We start from the raw sequence: 21426 nt of genomic DNA, 5'->3' as shown, positions 1-21426 counted from the left end.
CTGGAGGACTTTGATTCTCATGCTGGGCTTCACAGACTCATGTTTAGTTCAAGCTTTGCTCTTTAAAAGGTAGAAGAAAGAAGGAACACTTCTCCTCTCCTAAGACCTTTTTAAACCATTGTCAAAACAAAAATCCTCAAAATCTTGCAACAAAAACCTGATAAAATTTATCCTTTTTCTGTACAGTTTTGATACCTTATTATCAGGTTTCTTAACAAGACCCACACAGGCAGAGTGCAGGACAGCTTTTAAATTGAAAACTTGATTCTTTCCAGTGTTCCCTTGCAGCTAACAAGGACCTCAACACAATTTGTAGAAGCTGACATTGTAGCATTTGACTTTTAGCTGTTACCTTGAGCTTTATGCTGGGGCTGGTTTAGATAAAGTCCTGGGTGCTCTCTCCACCATCCATGGCCCCTAGTGCAGCACTCAGTGAAAGGAGCACATTAACAATGTGCCTGGTTCTCTGCTTGCCTGAGGGATGGGTTTGGTTCATCGTGGTTGGCAAGCACCTCAAATTGGAAATAAGTGTGCATGAATAAATATTCCTTTCCTTCTGTCATGATGAGTTATGGAAGTATTACAAAAATAATTATCTTCCCTTCATAAATCAGTCTGATAGTTAACTTTGGTTTGCTTACTAATTCACTGTTCTTGCTAAATGTTCTTTGGTTTGGGTCAGATACTTAAGCATAGGAATAAATCAGGTCTAAGCCAGAATGCTTTTTGTTGCTGGGAAAGAAAAATAAGTCTAAAACCAAAATAGATGGCATTTGTAAGCAAATCTACAGTGCAGTGATGGCCCTAAAATGAGGTATTTGTATTAGCTGTTCTACCCTGGTTTGTAGAAGTATTTTTAGATAGAATTTTGGCTAATTTATTTAAAATGGTGATCACCATTAGTTTTAGGTGGGCAGGTCGTTGAAATAGATTTGTGAAGCTTAGAGGTAAAATCCAGGAGCAAAAGGGAAGCCATAGGTGCCAGAAGCCAAGCCTTAATTCTGTGTGTATGTTGCAGTCATACCCACCAGCAAACGCAAGTTAAGCACAAACCTTCTTAAAGGAGAGAAAATCAAGCCAGTTAGAAGGAAAATGTTGTATTCCTGAGTTGCAAGGAGAATATGTTGCCAATTCATACTGCAACAGAGCTGTGGTGACAAGAGGCTGCATAATAAAGCGAGTACTTGTGCGATAGTGCCGGCACACTAGCTGCATGTTCTACAACAGCATTTTTTAGCCATGTTCAACAGTGTGCCTGCTATCGCTCCTCCATTTGTTGAATTCAGGATGACCTTTGCATGAATAAAGTCAAATAGGATTAAGGCAGGAATTTTCAACAATGGGAAAGAGCAACAGATGTAGCCGACTTTGAACGTGGGAGGATTGTTGATGCACGGTTGCCTAAAGGGAGTGTCTGTGGTGACAAAAAAAGGGGGGGAAAAACCCAACAATTTCCTAAAATATTAACTGCATAAAAGAAAAGAAAATAAATAGAAAACAATCCAAAGGAACTGAGTGATTCTGGTTTTTATTGGCATCAAGCTGAAAGCAGGGTTTTTTGATTCACTGCCTCCTTTTAAATCTATTTCTCTCTATTCTTTCAGCAGAATTCTGTTCTCTGCAATTGTCACTATATGAGCTGTTTGAGGGGTTTGTGGCATGTACCATATTTTTAGATTCACATTTTTTCTGAGTTGTTTTAAGGAAAACAAAAATGGAGTATGCAGGAAAAAAGAGATGTTGTTTTGCTGGAGAATCGGCTGTTTGAATACAAAATCGAGATCCTGCTAATATTTTTAGGTTTGATTTATCCTGTGCAGAAGCATATAGATGGATCTAAAAAAAATACAGTGCAAGCACTCTATAAAGAGACTGTTACAGAATAAAGGGGAAAAAAGGCTAAAAATGTATTTACAGCAAGAACTCTTCCTGATATCACTTAAGTAGTTTTATGTCTCATTAGATATACCAAATTTGTTTTTATCTCAATAAAAAGAGGACATGCAAATGTATTTTACTTAGTTTCATTATTGACAAGAGCTGTTTTGCAGATTAGCAGATAATTGTGTTAACCCCTGAATGATACTTCATAGTTTGTAGTAATGAGTAATGCAGAAAATTTAGATATCGTTCACGTGTCTAATTCAGACAAATCAGCTTTGAAAAGCATGCATAGGAAAAGCTTTTAAAGTGTGAATGAAATCATGCGCTCTAGCTCAATGAAAGGGCTTTAAAGGGGCTAGCTAGAAACTAAAGTCATTAAGGAAATCACATTGTAAATGTTTTGAAAAATATTGGTGAGCTTAATATATTAGTTCAGCTTTATTTAAAAGCTTGATTAAACACTCACTGATTAAATGCTTACACCACTTTAAAGAGAGCTATGGTGTTGAGAGGGCAGTCTCTCACGGGGAGAAAATCATTTGGATTCAGAGGATGTAGCCTGGTGAAACATCTTCTAATACATCTTATCCTGCCTCTTCCCATTCTCCTTTAGAGCAGAGCTTGCTGGGGTGAGCTGTGGGTTCCCACTAGCTGATGCCATGCCACAGGATACTCAGCAGTTGTAACATGTCTACTGTCCCCAAAATAAGGAGTATTTTAACAGACAAAAACAAACAAACCAAAACCAAAAATTACCCCCAAAACCCTTGTTACCTGGGATGGAATATCTCGAAGAACACAGCTCTCTGGGTACTGGAGGCTTCATTACTAATTTTTGTTACCTTGGTAAAGGTCCTGTGATGTTTAATTTTGAGACTAGGAGCAACTTCATATGCATGCCTGGCATCTTTAGCACCAGGAGCACATAAATGTTGCTTGCATGTCGTGGATTAATGCCCACTGTGGCTGTGGAAAGTCGCCTTTATTTCCCTGGGTGCTCAGTGTGGGGACCAACATTAAGCTCACAGATGTGTACATAACTGCTCAAATTGTGCCTGCACAAATGGGGGAGAGGCTGTCACAGGCACACAGCAGAACCAGAGAAATACATTTTGAAAGAACATTTGGAGGCTGACTGTTACACACCTGGATTTTTGTAAGCATTCTTGAGACTTAATGCAGAGTCCACTGAAGGCAGGGAGAAGTTGAGGTCCTTTAGTTGACCCTCAGTTATGTTCCAGAGCAGTAAAATCTTTCCACCCAAGGTTCCATGAGTGTGAACTGGGGCAGGTTAGAGTTGTTTCTAACCCCTTAGCTGTCTTTTGTATGTTGGAAGGGTAATACACAGGGAAGATACAGTCTCTTTTTCTTTGGTAGGCCAGGTGAAATCTTTATTCTCCCTCACTTCAAACACCTTCGAGACAAGGAACTGTAATCTTAAAGCCTTGCAAAGGTCATGTTTCTTGGCTTGCTTCAAGGCAAATACACCTTTAGAATCCAACTCAGCCAAACAAGCTTTAAAGTATCCTAAAATGTTATATCACCGTAAATAATTACAAATAAAAAGAATGGGGTTTTTGTTTTCTTTGTTTTTTTCCAATTAGCTGCCTTGTATTTTATGCTTCTGGGCATAATGAAAGTAATTTTTACTTAAACACATAGTCAGAACGTGTTTCTGTTACTTAAATAAGATTGGGGTATTTTTTATGTATTGAGATATGTACAAACTTGTATCTTAGTATATTTACTACTATGGTTATATAAAAAAGTGTATATATATAATATATACCTTTATCTATAACAATATATAAATATTGTATATATATACCTTTATGTATAATAAATATACATTTATTATCTGCATGCAAGCTTTCTACAAAGTGAATTCAGACAGCAATTTGATACAGATGGCTTAACAGATCGTAATTCAAGTGTTTTGTCCTAGAATCTGCTTCATAACTCAACCATATTCTGTAACACCATGAGCCCTTTTCTTAACGTTGCCAAAGTGCTCTTAGGAACTCTGTGAAAAGCTTTGTTTTTATCACTGTAAAGCAATGCTGCAGAATTGATGTTTTTCTAAAGTGCTCTTCTGGCCTTCTGTGCTATTGGTAAGTAGTCTGTCATGATTGTCATTGACAGCAATGACTCAGTAACATAATGGGATTCAATCTTTTATTGTGAGACGTGGGTGTGTAGATCAGAACCCAGTCAATAGGCTTACATATAAAAAACTATGGCAAACCAAATATTGTTGCAATGCTCAATGTGGTTATAACTGTAACCACAGCTTTCCCACTCTACCTAAAATGCTAATGAAATGTTACCACTCTGATTTAAAAAAGAAAAAAATATAAGAAGAAAAATTGCTTTTGAGGGGTTTTCACAGAAGGAGTTTTCTCTGCAAATGTGTTTAACTCTTTCTACATTTCTTTATAGCAACAAGATTAGGCTTTTATAGAAAATATGTTTGGGGTTTTACCTGCTAAAAGGTTTCTTTTAGGGCAGTATCTTATTTTTATGTTTACATACTTAGCATTATTTTCAAATGTAGGACCAGAATGTGGCATAGGTATGAGTAATAGGAAATAACTAGAAGGTACTTCCAATGGGAGCCTCCACATTTTTGAAGTGTTCTTCCAAATGTTCTTCCATTTCTGGTCTCCTTGGATATACAAATGGTTGATTTAAAATCACAACCTGTCTTTTTTTGCAAGCATTTAAAGAGCTGTAGAGCCCATGTAACACATGGCACATTAAGGGGTTTGCTTCAGAGGACTTTCATCTCTTTTGGAAAAGTGTTTCCTTCCTTTTTTTGGAGGAAGCCAGTACCATGACTAGTCCCCAGACAAATGAAATGTGTTGCTCTGGATTTTGGGTCTTGTGTGGGTTTGTGTGTTTTGGTGTTTTTTGAGCACAGATAAGCTGTAACTGGTCCTTCATCATCTCAGTCTCACTTTCTCTGACAGTTGCTCTGCCAATATTTCATGCCCAATACAGAAGAAAATTAATAGAAAGCCAGATCATGCAGTTGGCCTATTTTCTGACCAGATTTTAGCAATTTCACATCCTTAAACTCCTTAACATTTTTCTTGCTGCTATCCCTGCATGAGTAATGGACTCTGTGTGGATCTTCAACCAGGTGATCTGAATGACACTGGAAAATGCATGTCTGCTTGGAACTATTTGAAAAAATAGATTCACATTTAAAAAAAAAATTAAAATGGAATATTTTCATATTTATTGAGTAAAAGGAGAGTAAGATACAGGTCAAATCCTACTATAGTCTCATTTCATTTTGTCCTTCTCAGAGGATTCTTTTAAAAACTGGTTGATGAGTTGGGCTATGAGTTGTAGGTTTAGATTCCATAAGAACTGACCTATTTTTGTAGTGAGGTTAGTTACAAATACATTGCTTCTGTCTGATTTAGGACATAAAATGTCTCTGTAGTGTTCTGTAACTTAGGGACAGAGATAGTGTTCCTTAAGGCTGCTTGGAGCATCTTAGACTTTTCCTCTGAAGAGTCTTCTAAACAGCCAGGCTCTACCAGCTGCAAAAGAGATTTTGGGAGATCAGTGAGACCAATCTTGCCTACATAAACTCCTCTTTTGAGAGTCCAGTACCCTCCCCTTCCTGCTTCCTCCCACCCACTCCCAAACTTGCAGAAGGGTTTGTTAAGTACCAGCACCTAAAACTTCCAAGGTTTTAAGAAAATAAAAATCATTGCTAAATGACTTTTAAGTATTTGCATGTGGCAAAAAAACCCCAACCAACTTATGTGGGTGTAACTCATTGAGAACCTAAGCTATGACTAAAGCAGCATGCACACTATAATATTTATCAACTCATCATTCTCCCACTAGAGCTTCAGCTCTTCTGTTTGAGTACTCTAAGTTTTATTGTAACTGTAGGGAAACTGCTCTTTGAACTCCCCTCCTGTACAGCTTTAAAGGTAAGGTAGGTGTTAATCAAATGATGTTGCTGTACTTGTTTCCCAGTCATGTCTTGGCTGATGCTTCTGCTGCTGAGTGTTGCCTAGAAGTGTGAAAAACTTGTGTTTTTGAGATGATGGGTCCTTCATCCTTTAAATAATTTTTAGAGGTCATGTAACTTGGAACTAACTCAGAACAAGCTTTATAGATTCCACTGGAAGCTTATTTAGAGCAGTTGTCTCTTATAAATTTATCAAAGTTTCAAAATTGCAGCTAGTTTGCTGTGTTACCAGAGCTCTCCCTTACATTAATTTTCTCTTCTCTTTATTCTCCTCATTTCAAAGACTGTCATAATCATCTAATCTCTCATTATGCAATTAGATATGTTGCTACACATTTATTAGCAAACTTACTGTCAGACTAGTAGTAATGCTCTAATTTACACTTCCCAAAGCATGGAAATTCCTGTGTAGGAATGAAGGCTCCCTTCTTTTCCCTCCTCCACCTATCCCGGGGTGCTTGAGCAGTGAAAAGTATTGCAGGAGACTGAGATGTGTGAGTGATAAGTGCTCTACATGTTGTAACAGCTGGACATGATCAGACATGTTAAAGATGATGTATGAGGCTCAAGTGTGAGTTTTCTGCATTCGTGGTGGCTGAAGATTCACCCTGTGTAGCTCCTTGGGCTTCTCTGATAAATCTCATCTCATCCCCCAGCACAAGACAGAGCAGTTGATACCTTCCCTCGATGCTCCTTCTAATAACTGATGGAACGACTGAAGTCTTCTAGTGCAGTCCTTCTATCCAGGTGTTTCCTAGTTCTGTCTGCAGATGAGTGTTTGGAATCACAAGCAGCTCGCACCCAACACATTAATCATCACATCATCTGGGGACCAGCAGAGAACCTGGCAGGAATGCTTGATTTTATTTAGCACGCCATGTAAATTCAGTCCAAAAGGCACTTGAAATGTAATGCTTTCTTCCATTTCTGGAAGCTCAAAGGCATAATTCCTCTTAAGGATTTTAATCCAATGGACAGTAATGTATTGGGGATCCAGTGATGTCATCTGCCTGTGACTGGGAGTTAGTGACAATTAATGCATGGATTAATGATTGGAACAGTGTTGAAAGACCAGGGAGTCACGAATCTGTGTCTCTGGTATTGCCTTAGAAATACAGACTCCAATCAGAAATGCCTATGGAGTTACCTGTTCAGGAAAGCCCATCAGGCCAGTATCTGGATCTGATGCTCACGAGTATTGTGCACACTACAGGTGTAATAGTGCATGCTTAAAACCCTGTCTGGTTCTTCACATCACCCTATTGTAGCAGTACCTTTCTTTTCTTTCTGAGCTTGTGACCTAATTATTTGTGCTGGTTTGGGCAAATTTGGAAATATATCCTCTGAGAGAAGGCAGGTTACAACCACCCCTCCCCCACCAGGTTCAGGAAAAAATAAATTTTCCTCTAAAGAAAGTGAAAGAGAAAAAACCTATTTATTTAACAAACACACAGGAAAAGGAAAATAATGCTAAATAATAAAACCTCTTGCTCTGCTGAGAGAAAACCTGGGAAAATTTCAGAGTCCTCCCATAGTCTTTCTCTCTCCCTCCTTGGAGCTGGGATGGGGTGGTGGGCCCACATCCAGGGCCAAGGCCTCGGTACAAAGTCCTCCCGATGTATTCTGATGTTGAAACAGTCCAGCGGGGAAGAAGGGAAAAATCAGAGTCCCAGGAAAACAAAGTTCAACTCTCCGGAGGAAAAGGAGCTGAAAGCTGGCTGGAAAGAAAGCAAAGCTGAGTGTTTCCTTCCTCTCCTGCCACTGCTGGTAGAAGCAAGAGGAGTCTGTATCTCTCTGTGTCCTCGAAACATGAAAACAAAACTGCAAAACTGCTTTGAAGAGTTTGCTCAGTTTTTTTCTCTTCCCCCTCTCAGGCTCAGTTTAAAGGCATAGAAAGGCACAGAATTAATTTCTGGGCATAGAACAGTGATATGGGATACAACATCATAAAGTCACCCCAAGACAGCTTGGAATAATCCTTGTATATATGATCTGCAAAATTCGTTCCTCGAAGTTGAAATCAGCATTTTGTCTCAAAGCTTTTAATATTACAGTATTTGCTGTATAATGTTTTACTCAAAGTGTTTATTTTTTATTTATCTCACAGGGTGGTTTTTTTCTTTAGGGAATTTAAACCAAGAGGAAAAAAAAAGCTGATGAGCAAATTCTGTAGTTCCAAATATCAAGCTAATTTTTAAAATGTTAATATAAATACTACATCGAATTAGTGAAAAAAAGCTATCTCTGTGGACAGTGTACTAATATTTAATTCAAAATTTTATGGAGTAGATCCTAGGGATCATTTAGGAGTTTCACATGTGTTAAAAAAAATGAAACCCAGAAGATCTGACTGCTGTGCATTGCTGTAACACCCCTGGAACGTGGCTAACGCCCAATTACTGCATGCTTAGACTTGGATGGGAATTACAATTGAGCTGTAAAATATTTTGACAGTTTCCAACTGTTGTGTGGTTATTAGCCAGGCATCATAAGAGAATGAAATACAGTGATTTGATTAGGTTTGTATCACGATCTGCTTAAACAAGGACTTTCAACATAAACATGTAGTGTAAAGTGTTAATCAGAGGCAGTATTTAATTATTAGCAGCTTTTCTTGAGTTCTGCAGGAGATAATTCCTCTCTCCCAAAGATTTTAATTTCTTAAATGAGACTTGCCATACCTTTATGCTTCAGCTTTTCATTTACAAGCTTTTACTTGTTGAGTGCTAAAAGCATAACCACACCAAATTTAATTTGTCGCATGAAAATTGTGTGTATTTTTCAAGAGGATAGATTTGACAGTGTTGAAGCTAGAAAAGCTTGTGTTAATTACATATTATAAAACAAAAAGGATATTTTAATTTAACATGTATTTCTCCTTTTAGCTGAACAAGTCCTAGCAATTAGCAAATTTTAATACTGTAAGAATTCCTGGAAAAATATATGTTAAGCCAAGTGGCACTTGAATTGCTGTTACTTTTGCATGTATTTTTATTTTGAAATGAAACTAATAAAGCAAAAATATTCAAACTGCATGCAAATTAAGCTCCAGATTGTGCCAGTCCTGTTATGTTCATTAAGCTATTGAATCCTTGAGTAGTGGCTGTTATTCCATGGGGACTATTCACAGAATAAGGTACTATTCAGAGAGGTAAAGATAACAATCTGCCTTCACACTGCTTAAATAATGCTCATTCTGTTGGGCAACTAAAGCAAGAATATTCAAGCCTGTCATTCCTTCATTTTTCACTTGCTTTATTATGTAATGGTTTTTTTGTTTTCTGTGTTGTTTATGAATGGTGCTTGAGAGCGAAGCATTCTGTTTCTGGTAGAGAAGGATTTTTCAAGTGTTATCATCCTGTTTTTTCTTTAAAAATCCCTCTAAGATAATCTTTGTTTCTCAGTTCAGTCTGTGACATCTCTGTTGTGGCTGAGACCTGAATCCAGCTGATTTGGTTTCCAGTGTTGTTAACGTGTTACTGTTTGCCTAAATACCTCATTTCACCCCACTGTAATCGGTGGGATTTTTTCTGACTGTTGTCCTGGGTTTGACCTGAACTCTTACCTCGTGGATGACAAAACCTTTCTAATGTATCCCACATTTTAAAGTGGCTTTGTGACTGTGTGGAAGTGTGCTGACTGGGAGAGAGCCTTCCTCTCTGGTAGTCCTCATGAGGAGCAGTTGAAGTGGTGGGGCTGTACTCAGTAACAGTCTCCTAAACACCTGAAAGAGTTGTAAACTGCACAGTTTTTCATTTGGAGAGTTGTTAGTGGTTATTGAATTTCCCATGTATTCAGATAGCTGTGTGCCAGGAAAAAAAAGCAAAGTGTGCTGTGCTTTGCAAGGAGATCTTATTATAATAGGGGAATTGGTGCATGAGTTACTTATGGAACGAATAATATCAGGACCTCCATGCTAGGGTTAATTTTTAAAATGGGAAGTGAGGGAGTTTTGGTGAGTGATGTGAACCAAGGGGCCAGTGTGAAGTGTTGCTTGGTGGGAATTAGGGGGTTTCCAGCTTGATTCCTGTGCTGCCAGAGCATGGAAGGAAGCTCTGCCAGGCTCCTGCTCCCTGATGGCAGCAGCCCACTGGGTGAGCTGAAGGTAAGAGACACAGAGAATGTCGGTCTGAAGCACATCCAAAAGATCATTTGGTCTTTCTACTTGGACAAAGCCCAAGTTCTCCTTTACAAAATGAGAGACTTCTGCAACCTGTTGTTAAAGACCTCCAGTAATGAAACATCCATGGCTTTCCCAGGCAGTCTTGAGTGCTTCATTACACTGTCCTATAGATTGCTCCTTCTGGTGTCTGACCTGTTGCACCTAAAGCCTATAACTTTGTTTTGGTAAACACTGGTATGGGGGTCAAGGAGCTTTCTTTCTTCTTTGGAATTTTATATGCTTGAAGACTTACCATGTTACTTTTCCTTTGTAATTTTTTCATAACATTAATGACCTAAATGGGCTCTAGCTTTCTTCATGCTTTTTTTTTTTTCCCCTGATCTTTCTTTGGGCTCATCTTCCTTACACTCTGCATCAGGGGAAACTGAACATAAAATTTTTGTTGCGGTTTTGTTGATGCTGAGTGGAGTGGGAGAGGCAATATGTGTCTTGCAAGATTTATTCCTGTCTGTACATCTCAGTACTAATGTTTGTCTTTTTCACAACAACCTGATGTTGTTGACTTTTATGTTCAGCTTGAATAGACTGTTTCCCCCACATCTTTTTGTGAAGAACTGTTACCTAACCAGTTCTTCCTCATCCTGCATTTATGTAAATGATTACTCCTTCCTATGTTTCACTTGTACCTATCAAATTTCATACTGTTTTTTTCAGAACTTTACTCCTTTTTATGTTATTGGAGTTCTTCTAGTGCATTCAATATTCATACCAGCTTCTTGTCTAGTGCATCATTCACCTTCCTAATTCAGATTTTCACTGAACCTAAGAAATACTCTTGCAGAACCCCTTTTAATACATAATTACAAGAATCATTTAAAACTAGTTTTGGATATAGTTTTCAAGCCTGTTTTGCACCTATATGAGTCTCATTAAGGCTCTGTTTTCCATGCTTCCTTATGAGGGCATCTTGAAAGACAACTGAAAGAGCTTAGCTACATCTGTAATCTGTTATTTGATGCTTCTCTGCTCCCTGCTTCCCTCTTGTAGAAGGAACTCAGACTGCTAGTCATGATTTGTTGATGACAAATTAATGTTTATTGCTTGTATTCTTTTAACTTTCATATGCTAAGAAGGACCTTAATTATTTGTTCCTCCTCTTTTTCATTTGCTTGTCTGCATTCTTGCTATTTGTCCTTCTTAGGCATTTAAAGACTAGAAGAAAATGTAGTCTATTCCTACTCTTCTAATATTCTCCCCTGTGTTCAAGTTTCTAAACTGACCATTCATTTCAGATGTTGTTTCATGTTGGTTCTTCCAGTACCTTAGGATTACATTAAATGTGTTCAGCTGATCTGAAAGCATCTGGTTTATCTAAGCTGTTTCCACACGGGGCTGAAATCTGACATTTCTGTGTCTGTATCAGTAATGCAAGTCTCCAACTTCCGTCTGATTTGTAGAATAAAGACAGATGTGGAAAAACAGTACTAAGCATTTCAGATGTCTCCCCATCATCTATGGACAGCTTCTCCTTACCACTGAGGGGGGGAAGCAATACTTTTGTTAATCTCCGTCTTGTGATTGTTTACATAGAGTCAGCTGCTGATGCAGTAGTTTATCAAGGCAAAAACTTGTTTCCATTAAATTCTCATTTATCTATAGCTGTCCAAAGGAGCTTCAAGAATATCCATCTTTATGCCTGGTGCAGGCTCATGGATACCAGCACCTCAGGCAGGATTGTAAAATATACTGATTTTATTTCCACTGTCACCCAAGAGGTGTACTATGGCCTTCAGAGGAACTATGACATCAATACAAGGCTTAAAAATACCGAATGCCCTAAGCACACCCAAACAGAGATTGTTTTCCTTTGTTACTGCAATACCTGCACAAATCTGACATCTCTGTTGTGTTCTCAAGTATTTAAAACGAAGATTTCTCATAGGTAAAGGCTAATGCTTCCATAAATCTGCCTATGGTTGGGCATTAATGTAAATGATGCAGTAGATTTACAAAATAGGTGACTATAAAGTTCTGAGCAATGTCACCTTAGTGAGCCAACATCAGAAGGTTGCCTGAAAAAACCATGTCTGTTGAAATGTTCAGAAGAGTGGGATAATGACTTGTGTTTATTTAATGGCCCTGTCAAAAGAAATTCCTGCAAAAGCAACAAGAGTTCACTGTTTTTAGGAAGAATTGGCAGTGACTCTCATTTTTAGTTTGCCTTGTGCTTTCTTTTAGAAGAGATTCTTGTGACCTTTTCTGACAAGCTCTAACACTTCCATTGTTTGCTGCAGGCCTTTGAAATGTGGCAGAGATAGCCTTGGGCCCAGGGAGGTGCGTTTTGCTAGTTCAGTTCACATTTAACAAAGTTAAAAGCTTTGAAAATTGCTATTCCTCATCTGTGGTTTAAGTTGCTTAATTCTGGCAACCTGCCCAAAACCCTGAACGTTCCCATTGTGGCAGAGAGCCAGGGATTGTGAACCAGCAGCATCCTGGTAGCTCATCTGGGCTTCCAGCACAGATTACATGAGAGCAGAGCCTTCAGCCCACATGCCACCGGGACAACTGGAGGAAGGAAGGTGGACACAAGGAAACTGCCTGTCTTCTGAGAGCAGAAAAATGAGGCCCCGTCCCTGCATGTCATCTGTTCATACTGTTACATTACAAATACGTGTAATCATCAGAGACTGAGCTCCGTGTTCGTTTCTGCTTAATGGTATGAGTTACATACCTTTTCTTGGGTTTTTTTAATTGAAAACACGGCGCTCAAGACAATTACACGACCTCAGGGAAGAGAAGCTAGGTGAGCCTCAGCCAATCCCTTTTTAATAGTTCAGTCTGAGAAGGAGATCACTGTAACTTTTTTCCTGGCTGTACTGACCATCAGGTGAAATTACTTCCGCATAAGTAACCAATTCATTATGTTGTCTCAGATTTGTTTCTCTTTTCCCAGTTCATTAACATAATCTTCTCCTTGCAATTAGCTAATAAATTTAGAGCTTCTCAGTCTGGTGAAGTAGCTGCCCACACTCCTGTGCGGTCCTGTTCTTCTGTGCTAAGAACATCCACAGGGGAGGTTGTCATCTGGAAATAAATCGTCTGTCTTGCTCTTAATTGATTGCCATGAGCAGACAGCCTTGTGTCCTGTTGCGCAAGCGAGGCAATTGTCCAGCAGTTGATGTGTTGTGACTTTTGGTTCTGAAGGTTTAGAGTTTAGTTCTGAATTCTTGGGTTCTTTCATCCTTTTAAATCCCTGACAATGAAAACCAAACAAAACCCTAAAAGACTCGGCTAAGAAAATGTTACTTCATTACTAGACAAAGTAAAAGGCAAAAGGAGGCTACCAGATAATTACAAAAATTACAAAATTAAGTACTTAGAAGTAGCCTTTTTTACTGCAGTCTCTCCCATCTTTGTGCACTGGATGCCTGTAGGTTATATACATGTGCACATTTCAATTGTATGGTCACATACTGTAATTTTCTACCAGACCACTTCCTTGGTGCTCAGAGTAAAAGTAACCAGAAGCAGCCATCTGCAGGCTTGCTTTCCTTTCTTTGCCCAGGTATGGTTTGGAAAAGCTCTTTCCAGACTCCTGGCCATCAAAATATATAACAAGCAACTGAAAACCCTTTTGCATGAAATCATTAGACCTGCTTGACCAACTGATAACTTGAGGTGTGTCCCAAGGATTTCACCTTCCTCTTCACCTTGCCACATTCAAACATGAGAGCATCGTGTCAGCTCAGGCGGATGTCTAAATGTTGGGTTGTGATTGAACATGGACCGGTTTGGTTGTGCCAAAATTAAACCTGTAAAATGATAAGCAGTTAAAAGCTTATGCCTAAGGCTTTTGAGACAAAAGTTTATATTTTATTGCATATCCACATTAGCTGTAGGCAGAATCAGAAGAGTGAGGAAGGCGAAGTTTTAAGATGTCTGCTGCTGATGAAACCTGGAGGTTACCTAAATGCTTGTTATTAATCATATATAGGAAATAAATTCAGTGAATCTGTAACTTTTGACCATCAGCTGGGTTTTCGTATCTCCTTCATTTTTAGGGACAGTAGGAACCAGAGACATTTTGCACCATGCAGATAGAGAGCACAAAGTTAAAGAATGTACTCCTAAATGGATAAGTTTGTGTATCAGAGTAACAGAACAGCAGAACTAACATTTCTTTCTAGGAAATGTGTATTTTCTAATACTTGCATGATCTTCCCTTACTAGAAGCAAAGAGCAATGTCACTTGTAATTTGATATGTCACTAAATTGCAATCTTATGGTGACCTGCTATGTAAAAAATGCCTAACTACCCTAAGTAAAGAACATCTCAGCACAACTGGGTCGTGAGGATGTTTTTTCCATGTTTGGAATAGAACAGAAAGCTGTTCTATCCTACCTTTGCAGACTCTTTCCATATTGTATTTGATATTCCTGACACTAGTAAAATCATCTTTTTACTTAGGTCCAGACTGTCCCACAGCCCAGAATAAACAAAATTGAATTCATGTTGGACATATACAGACCTTGCCAAAGGCACAAATTCTATTAAATGAGCCATATTCAATTTCTAATACTTCCGGGCTAATGGGACATTCCTATGGGTGAAGTCCTGTGTTGTTTGAAAAAAAAATTCTATAGTATCATTTTGAGGATATCAAAGTATCCATTTGACTGAAATGTATTTGGTGTATTGTTTCTACAGCTTTTCAGACTGTTCAGTTCAGCTGAATTTCCTATGCTTCTTGTACATCCAGCCACATGCTGCACATTTTCCCTCACCTACTTGTGCCTTACTCTCATTTACCTTATCTTGCATTTTAATGGTTGCACAATTTCGAGTGAGCTCAGACAGTGTCGTGGTTTTGATAGGGGTACGGGAAAATCCCTTTTGTTTTGCTCAGTCAAATAAGTTAGAGACCAGTGTCTGTACTTGCCTCTTGAGGGAAAAAAACTTGTTTGTTCATTGTTTGTATGTCTTCCCTATTCTGACTTCCAGCCCTATCTCAATCTTAGCTTCCTCTCCTGCAGTTAATTACCAATCCTGGGTGTTGTCTCAGCTCCTTTCCTCTTCTAAGAGTTGTGTTCATTAATATAAAACTCAAACCACATAAGTCTTCCACCCATATTACAAAACTTTTTTTTCCCCTTACTCCTCTCAGCATCTTTCTCTTCTGGGCTTCAACACTGCCTCTTGCTTTCTTTAAACACCTCTACCTCCATGCAAGCCATCTACAAGCCCTTGAGGTCCTCAGACTGAGCCCCTACAGTCTTCATTCTGGCTGCTCTCTGTGTCACCGTCCCATAGCCTCACGTTCTCATCACAGTTCCAGTCTTGATTTTCTTCTCCTGAGTGTTGGGCTGTGTGTCAGAAATGCAGCTCAACTCTTGCTCTGTGAGCCATCTCTGTGCCTGGTGCTGCGTTCCTCAGAGCAGCAGAACAACTATTTGAATATTTTCAAGCGCCGGGATGCAGCCTAATACTTTAAGCTATTGTCCTCTTGTTAGCGTAGAGTAATGGTCTGATGGGATAATCTCCCAAGAGAAAAAATACATATACTATAAAACATATTAACTGAGCTTCCAGGATGTGTAAAAAGAAGAATAGAGACTTCAGTGCTTTTGTTGCATGTGAAACGAAGATATCCTGAAGCCAGTGCTGACTCCAGCTGATAAATCCATCCACATGATGCTGCATTTAGATCAGAACTACCATGTGAGGGACCAGCCCTGGAACCTCTGCGCTTGCTGTGCGGTTGCTCCACAGCTGGACAGAAGCCAGTTGTGTTAGATTCCATAACCTGTTGATGAGTGAGCAGCTCTGGCAATCTGGTGTGGATATCTCGGGCTTTTTAGTGGCATTTCCAGCCGAGTTTGCAGGGACTTTGGCTTTTGAGCTCAGAAAACCAAGTCATGACTGCTGGGTCGTTTAGAAGAATTGTGTAGTCAGTACTTAAAAGAATGATATAAGAAAAAGGTTATTAAATTTTCATTTCATCTGATTAGTTCCTACCAGTCATGTAGAGCAAATACATGCTAGAAATAGGCACTTGGTAGTAACTGTGTTTGCACCAAGCCAGTAATTAATATGTCCAACATACAAATATAAAAAAAAAATGTTTTGCCTAATGATTTTTCACACACACAAAAAACAAACTCAAAACTAACATTCATTAACTCCTCTGAAGGCATGTCAAGTGCTCACACACAGTTCTGCCTTTACTCATGTATTTCCATTGTGTCTGGAGATGAATGCTTTTATCGTAGATTAAATAACGAAAGCTTTGACGCAGGTGGTGATTAGGAGCATAACATTGTCATAGTATTAACTTCACCTTTATCAAAAAAACCGTGGACTAATAAGTGTGGAAGGAAAACCTTATACAATTTCTGCTTTATCAGGTAAGAGAAGAGAAAATTGTGCATGTTATGCACATTATGCACATCCTAAATCTTCCGTATTCTGGATAAAGTGGGTTTAGAAAATCTAATGTAAGTGGAAAGACAAATATGGAAAAAAACCTCCAGCTTAAATACAGATTTTCAAGGAAGTGTAGTCCATGTTTTTAAACATCGATAATTTTTAAATAAAATGTAAAATTCTGCTAAATGTATTGTTTTAATATCTTAGGATTTCCTTTTGTAAAGCCTGGTTTTAAATTCAGTTACATCTTCAGTTTGTTAGATAAGTAATTAAAGCATTTAAATGGCAATGTTGCCTAAGGCAATTTCAGAGTTAACCAGAAAGCATTTAGGTGGTGACTGGAAAATTTAACATTTTCATAGAGAGTTTCAGCAACAAGTATTAAGACTTTATAATTAGCATTTAATATATCTGATAAGTAGTGCTCTATGATTTGAAGAAATAGCTTTGTGCGTTAAAAATTTGTTAAAATATCATCTTTCCACAATGTGCTATTTTAGTTATTTTCTCTCAGTAGTGTTATTTCCATATAGATAACTTACAATAGCAAATGTATTTTAAGTATAAATGTCACACCTTGTATTTGAGGCCAGTGGTTTAGTGACTGGGTTTTGCTTCAAGTTGTTAAAAAAAAAAAGGCAAAATCATCATCTTAATTACTTCACTGAATCGGGAGTAACTGTCTGGCAGCTCCTATGCAATATTTTTTTCTCTGATTGAAATCTTGTGCATGGTAAAGTTTATAATTTATTGCTGCTTTTCCTTCCCTATTCTGTACATCCCTGTTAAAGCTGTTAATTCAGTGTATTTAGAGATATTTGTCTCATCGTTAATGGATTTGTTCATGCTGATTTGAATCACTGACAGGATTACAAACCGTAAGCACTTTATAACAAGTTATTTTGTACATATGATGTAGTATTAAAAAAAATTCAGCAAGGTATACCTTCTGCACTTTCTTTATGAGTTAGCAGTGCTTCTGCCTGGTGAGAAGGTAGTGTGTTTATACAACAACGTTTTAGGGCTGATTGTGACAGTAAATGAAAAATTACTTCCCTGGTTCTGTACGGGATTTTTTTCCCCCAGAAGCAGTGAAAACAAATGAGTTGATAGCAGCTAATTGCTGAGCACTGACAGGCTTCAGTCAAGGGGGGGCATCGTTGGTCTTTCACAAATAGACAATAACAAGTAAATCCATTTGACCATAAACTTAAGTGGCTGTGATATAGTAAATTACCTGCTCCTAATTTGTCTTAATTTGGGAACTCTCTAGCTCTAAAGTGCATCAAGAGCTTGTTTGTTGTGTATATATATGCTTTTAATTCTATTACATTGAAAAAATAGGGGATCTCAGTTCTTTCAGTATAATTCAGATGTAGGATTTGCATCAGTCGCATTCTGCCTGTTCGATTAGATCTAAGAAGTTTTTAAAGTGACAGTATTTTTCTAGGGAAATAAGTGTGTATGTCTTGAAAACATCTGCTGCAATCAGTTTGCTGAATTTGAGGAACAGCAGATAGGCTGACAAATGCCAAATGCCTGAAGTATTCTATTTTATTTCTTGGTTTATGCCTACAAAAATATTACTAAAAGGGTCAAAATAACTTTTTTGGAAGTGGTCATTATTAGCTAATGATGGTCTAATGGTCATTAGCTAATGACACTTGTTAGAAACCACCCTCTAATAACAATTTTCGTCCGAAATTCCTTTTCCATGTAGAAAAGCTAAAGCCTGGAAGAGGCGGCTCTTCGGGTATGTACTTGCCTCTTGGAAGTGGTTGTTCAGAAACACGGTGCCATAATTACCTTTATGCAATTGCTCACTGGCACAGAAAGAGCACCAAAAACTGTCCTCTGGAGCCTGTACCAGAGGAATCCATCAGTCCTATATCGTGACTTCGATCGTGAAGGGGCTTGTGGGGACGCTTTTCCATGGCTGCATTTTTTGGGAAGTGTTTTCAAGGCTGTATGTCACGGGCTGTGCAGGACTGTGCTGTAAGTGTTTCAGCGTAGGTGTTTCCACTGGTACAATTCTTGGCCTCTTCTCCTGTGTAGATCTGGAATCCTGTATATCTGCATCCTTGGGAGACAAGTGCCTAGGGCAACAACTGTAGATAATAACTTGCGATTTGTGTCTTTTGCAAGTTACAGTCATTGTAAACTGACAGCTGTGAAGGACCTAAACTCACATCAAAGGATACAGATCATCTAGTTAGGTCAATTAATGTTAATTCTCATCTTCCATTAAATTCTTTTATCTTCTCTCTTTTTCTTTTCTTTTTTTTTCCAGCCAAGCCCAATACCAAGTCCTGTTTTGGGGAGAAAGCCAAACGCTAGTCAGTCATTGCTCGTGTGGTGCAAAGAAGTTACAAAAAACTATAGGGGAGTGAAAATCACCAATTTTACCACATCGTGGAGAAATGGCTTATCCTTTTGTGCAATATTACATCACTTTAGACCAGACCTAATGTAAGTTGTATACTCTCTGCCTGCATAAGCTAACTCTCATAGAAATACTGAACAATTTTTAAACTTAAAAATCAAACACCAGTGCGTTTCAGCGTTGAACTGTTTTCACCCTTTCCTTTCTAAGAAACTAGGTTTATGAATGCTCAAACTTTGTGACCTCTTTGCTCTCCCTTGTTGCATAAACAATTATTTCTCCCCTCTCTGTGATTTGTTTTTCTTCTTCTTAATCTTATACAAAGAACTGACTTCAAGATGATTATGAGAATTGCACCAGTGTTGAAATGAGATGAGAGGAATAAGCTCTTTGTATGCTGACAAGGACGGATTACCTCCTGGTAAATTTGGTTGTCAAGGCTGGCCTCTAGTCCCTGCCTTAACTTCTTTTTTAGATGGAGAGCTTCAGGCAATGAAACATGTAATCGGTGTTTATTTATTTATTTATTTATTCCTTTAATTTTCCACACTATTAGTTTTGTTGATTGAATTGCTGTGAAATTGCTAGTTACTGTATGATATTATTGTATGTCAAATTTTTAGATTTAGTTTGTTTTAAAACTGCTGCTTTTATCAAATACTGTATATACCCACTGTGCCATTTTCTCCCTCAGTGACTACAAGTCCCTGAATCCTCAAGATATTAAAGAGAACAACAAAAAGGTAAGAACTGCCAGGCAAAAAAAAAAAAAAAGAAAAACACATAGCTTCAATTTTGACTTCACTGCAGGTTTTTATTAATTTTGGGGAAGTGCAGTTGTTTTGTAAGGCCATAACTGTGGCTCACAGAAGGTATTCGGCCTCCCGCGGTTCAAATCGGATGCATTATTGACTCGAGTTTGTCATGGTTTTAACATTCACAACAAGTGCGAGGCTGGCATTAGAGTTTAATATCTGTATGGCCTACATTAACTGTGAAGGCAGAGGAAGGGCCTGGCCAGCCTTCTGTGAGCACTGCTCGGATTTTTCCAATCAGCCACGTAATTAAAAAAATGAAAAACGTAACTGCTCTTGGACTGTGGTACACAAGGCTTCTCTTGCTGTTGCTTTAACAAGGCTCTGGGAACTGGGCATGGTTGATGTTGCTTTGATGGTGATGGTTATATTTTTAAAGATGAAATTTTACACCTACTCTTGCACTCCATCAGCTGAATGAAGTGGTGTGCACAACATGGGAGGTTTAGGATAAAAGGTGTTGAGATACTACTTTACAAATAAATTAAATGCTAGCAACATAGTTAACAGCCTTGTGCTGTGCAACCGTTTTAAACCACTCTTTGTAGGTGCAAGATGTAAAAAGTTTCTCTGGAAGAAGCAGGAATGCATTTTGGGAATCACTGGAAGACTTTTTATTTCTGCTCACTATTTTAGACAAGTTACAAGCTTCAGTTGGGCCCTAGGGACATGTTTAGAAATTACAATTTTTATGTGAGTCACTGATGATAAAATTGTTCCTGAAGATCATCTGAAAATTGTTTTTAAGTATCTGCCTTCTTAATGCTGTGATTTTCTTTGTATACTGCTTTAAAAGGCACTAAATTTAACTGGGATGAAGGTATAAAAATAGACTCTGAGTAAATTAACCAAGTTTAGTATTATATAGCAAACATATCTACAATCTAGTATTATTTACTTACGTGGAATTTCTGAAAGTGCTTTATTAAAATTCATTTTGTTTATATTTTAATGTGCCTGCACACTTATGTGTTAGCCAGGGAGTTACTTGTCTTTAATTTAGTACTTAAGTATTATAAATAATGAAATATCTCTGAGCTGCTCCTATCTAATGAGTATTTGGCTGATGATATTATTTTTATTAAAAAATGAGGACTTTTAATGACCTAAGTGGATTATCTGTGACATCACAGTATTTTCTGTGACCATATGTTTTTTGTATTTCAAGTTTTGTTGAGCATCTGGCCTAATTAAGCCAGATTATAAAAAAGAATGAATAGATTATTAATTAAAAATGTTAGCAGTATGATCGGTCGTCTTTTCTTTGTGAAACTGTGATGGCAAACAGTGAACTTTTTTAGCCTGTCTTTCTAAAAGGATATAGTTCCCAGAACTGAAGAAATAGTGATTGTTGTTATTGTGCACTTTTTTTCTTTCATCACTTGGCCGGCCTTTGCCTGACAGCTACACTGAGTATCTCAGTTGCTTCCTGCAGATTTATTTCCTGGTCTCACACAGTTCTGCCAGATAACCCCGTGTGCCCTTGGTTGGAGTGAATGCAGCACTGCCAACAATGGCTGCCTAGAAATTCCATGCAGATATGTAACACATTTGACAATGATTCCTCCTGACCAATTAAAATAACATCTTTGGATGAATAGGATGATTGTCTTTGTCTGAAGCAGCTCTTTTTTTTCCTTTCTTTCTCTTTTTTTTTCTTTTTTTTTTTTTCTTTTAACATTTTTCTGCCTCCCCCCTTCTCCCCAGAAGGGAAACCATAGATTAAAGGTTAACCCATAAGAGTGTATTTTCCAGAAGTGCAGGGCCTTGTTTGTATTTTAATAAAAAAAGAGAAGGAAT

General features: G+C 38.1%; 1 protein-coding gene across 8 annotated transcripts in view; it reads left to right on the top strand.

Moving 5' to 3' along the window:
* Window positions 1-21426, top strand: part of EHBP1 (EH domain binding protein 1) — a 211231-nt gene that overhangs the window by 111869 nt on the left and 77936 nt on the right. For all 8 annotated transcript variants that reach the window (XM_082303308.1, XM_082303307.1, XM_082303306.1 and 5 more), the window contains exons 11-12: window positions 18719-18897; window positions 19506-19554. In XM_082303308.1, coding sequence (XP_082159434.1) covers window positions 18719-18897; window positions 19506-19554 — 228 coding nt within the window. The remainder of the gene's footprint in view (window positions 1-18718; window positions 18898-19505; window positions 19555-21426) is intronic.

The sequence above is a fragment of the Coloeus monedula genome, assembly GCF_965178545.1.
Source record: "Coloeus monedula genome assembly, chromosome: 2".
Classification (NCBI taxonomy): domain Eukaryota; kingdom Metazoa; phylum Chordata; class Aves; order Passeriformes; family Corvidae; genus Coloeus; species Coloeus monedula.
Note: the sequence above shows the minus strand (reverse complement) of the source record. Positions and strands in the feature narration are given on the sequence as shown.